At 37.9% G+C, this 3,012-nt stretch overlaps 1 protein-coding gene across 1 annotated transcript; it reads right to left on the reverse strand.

Annotated features, from left to right (window-relative positions):
• Positions 1-645: 645 nt before the first annotated feature.
• On the reverse strand, positions 646-2,228 carry LOC108201967 (uncharacterized). The gene has a single exon (XM_017370316.2). The coding sequence runs from the start codon at positions 2,139-2,141 to the stop codon at positions 678-680; it is 1,464 nt and encodes a 487-aa protein (XP_017225805.1). The 5' UTR covers positions 2,142-2,228; the 3' UTR covers positions 646-677.
• Between the last annotated feature and the right edge of the window lie 784 nt (positions 2,229-3,012).

The following is a 3,012-nucleotide window of genomic DNA, read 5'->3' on the forward strand; positions in this document are numbered from 1 at the left end:
GTGGTCGAGATAATTATAGATGTCAAACAAATGACATGAATAAAGAATAGTTTAATGGGAATAGAACCGAAGAAAAACAGATCCTTGAAGATCACCATTTGCCGGCGAGAGTCTGTGGCTGAGTTTATAATTTATGACTTAACGCGATTTGTGTGATAAGTTAAAAATTAAAAATGCAAGTTTGGATAATTTTGACTTATTAATGACTTATGAGTTATTAAAAATATAACAAAAAAAAGTGATGTATGAGTAACTTATGTCTAATGAGTAATTTTTATCCAAAAAAAAAAAGTTTAAAAAAATTAAGTCACTGAAACGTCAAACTAACTTCTGGTTTTAAGTCAGTTTTTGGTATTTTTTTCGATAACTTATATTTTTTTATAATAATCCATGCCCCATAAGTTATTAATAAGCTAAAATTACGCAAACAGGACATTTTAAACTCTTTGTTTATGGTATTAAATCACGTTAAATCATAAGTCACAATTTTAAACCCAGATTAACCGACTCATAACAAATATTACGAAAATCAGATTATCGCAAACATTACACATGTTCAGATGTTCTCAGAGATAAACTCTTGCAGTATGTTGGTATATCATTGTACAATAAATTCTTGATAAACAAATCTGAGAAAAAAAAAAGTAACGAAAAATATATATATATAATCGATTTAGCTAAGGATACCTACAAAATGTATTATTCTTGATACAAAGAAACAGTCTCTCATATGCTAATGCCATTTTAGTTGCTGTAAACATGGATGCTGCAAATTCCCTACAAGCTTTTCCTCTCTGAGCTAGCCTTTCAGAGCCCTCTGCTACAACTAAATCCAATGTCTCCTTCAAAGACTCCACATTCGGAGAAAACATGAAACCATACGCTTCATCAGTGATGATTGTGCCTTTGATGCTTGGAAATCGCGACGCCATGACTGGTTTTCCACTCATCATGGCCTCCATCAGTGTCAGATCAAGCCCTTGTGGTCTCAGTGTTGGGTTGACAAAAATGTCAATTGCATTGTAAAATCCCCCTAGCTGATCAGGCTTCATGGAGCCTAATGTGATCACTTGGGATCCCAAGTCTTTGTATCGATTCTCCCAGGGCCCGGATCCTGCAATGATGAGGTACACGTTCGGGTGGCTTTCTATGAGCTTGGAGAAGGCCTCATGGAGAAGGGGGTGGCCTTTGTCCTTCACCAGTCTTCCTGCAACTCCAAGGACTAAACTTGCATTTTTTGGAAGGCCTATTTGAGCTTTGAATTTTTGGCCTAATTCTCTGTTTTGTTTGAAATCATTTTCGTCGACTCCATTGACTATGACATGGACCCTTTTGTTAGGAATTTGATAAAGATCTCTGAGCATTTCTCCGCAGCTATCACTTATAGCAATATGGTGAGCATAGTGTTGAAAAAACCTTATTTCATCAAGTACTTTAGGAATTACCCCGTGTATTGTTGTGTTAAAACCAGGGGAAATTTTTTCTTTGGGATCACGTACGAGATCTTGATAGATATTGGAGTGGACACTTTCCATGGCAATGCCATGCCATGAAACCGCAAGGTTGGGGACGTCTCGGGCTCGCCAGTAAGGCAGTGCTACGCTCTCTGAATGAACCACATCGAAAAGGCCATTTTTCTGTTCCTCTTCATACAGCTCCCATGCCTTGTTGTAGCTCCATCTCCCCGCTTCACCCTCGTGGTAATGGATATGAGGAGAGAATTTCGTAGATGGATCACTTTCTTGAGAAGACAGAGTTGAACCAGAGTCCTCCGAAGGGGGAGAAGTGAAAATATGGACTTGGTGGCCACGGTTGGCCAGAGCAGTATGGAGCGTCTGTGCATGACGCTCCATACCTCCCGGGGAGGCCCCACTGGGCCATTTCCGGGAGAAAACAGCTATTTTCATCCGCTCCAACGGGGGATCTTGTTTGTAGAATTTCAGACGGTTCCATGAAAATTCTGCATTACGAAGATCCCCCGAAAACGTCTTCGTGTAAGTAGAGAAGCTGGTGCAAATGGAAGTTGGGGGGGTGTGGAGAAGTAGAAGAGCCGGAATGGTAAAGAGAATCACAAAGAAAAGAGTTGTGGTAAGGCCAGATTTTAGAGGGATCATTGGTTTCTTGGACTTGGCTAAGGCCATTCTAATTAATTTTATCACTAAGATTGTTTTTTTTGGTGTGTTATGTTAAGTATATGAATTGTGTGTGAAAGCTTAAGAGGTGAGTAAAGTGCGGTGACTTTTAAGTGAGAAATCTTTATTTGTGGGAGTTGGACATGCACTAAAGCAAGCTAGTGCGTTGGGCTTGAGTGTTTTTTCGGCTTTTAAGTGCATTTCTCGCGGAAAAGTTGAATGGAGATTAGGCCACAAGGGGGTTGCTTCTGTACAAGGTTGGCTCACGTTCTTGACTACTTGTTATCAATTTGAATACCTTATTTTGTAATGTTTTTATGTTCTGCAAGTCAACGAGGTTGAATACTTGAATGTAACTTCTGTGAATCAAAAGCTGCGAATAAAGTGAAATGGTAATCTCTTCACCTCTCATAGTGATATGGGTGTAGTGATATTATTATTAGTTACGAATTACAAAATATTCCAAGAAGATGGTCCAGACAAACAATTTCTGATGATAAATATCTTAGCATTTTTTCGCAGCAGATAGATAGAATCCTAGAATGTAAATTTAAAGAGCGGATAGACGACATAGCCGCCTATATTCACATGAAAAATCACATAATGTGTGTTGGTTATAAAAACCGCGGATAGATTGTTATAAAAAATGATTATGAGAGATTCAGATCCTTTCGTTTATATTATTGCAAGATTAGGAAGTAGAGTAAACATTTAAACAAGACGACATCGAGTTATTCCAATACTAGTTTGATCATATTTGTGAAAATTAAATTTTAACCTGAATGACTAACCTTATACACGATGAATTTTAGCCTCGAGGTGATGTTTTTTAATTTTTACTAATTCGACTTGTTGATTATTACTACTGAGATTTGAGCCA

This window comes from Daucus carota, chromosome 9, assembly GCF_001625215.2.
Source record: "Daucus carota subsp. sativus chromosome 9, DH1 v3.0, whole genome shotgun sequence".
Classification (NCBI taxonomy): Eukaryota; Viridiplantae; Streptophyta; class Magnoliopsida; order Apiales; family Apiaceae; genus Daucus; species Daucus carota.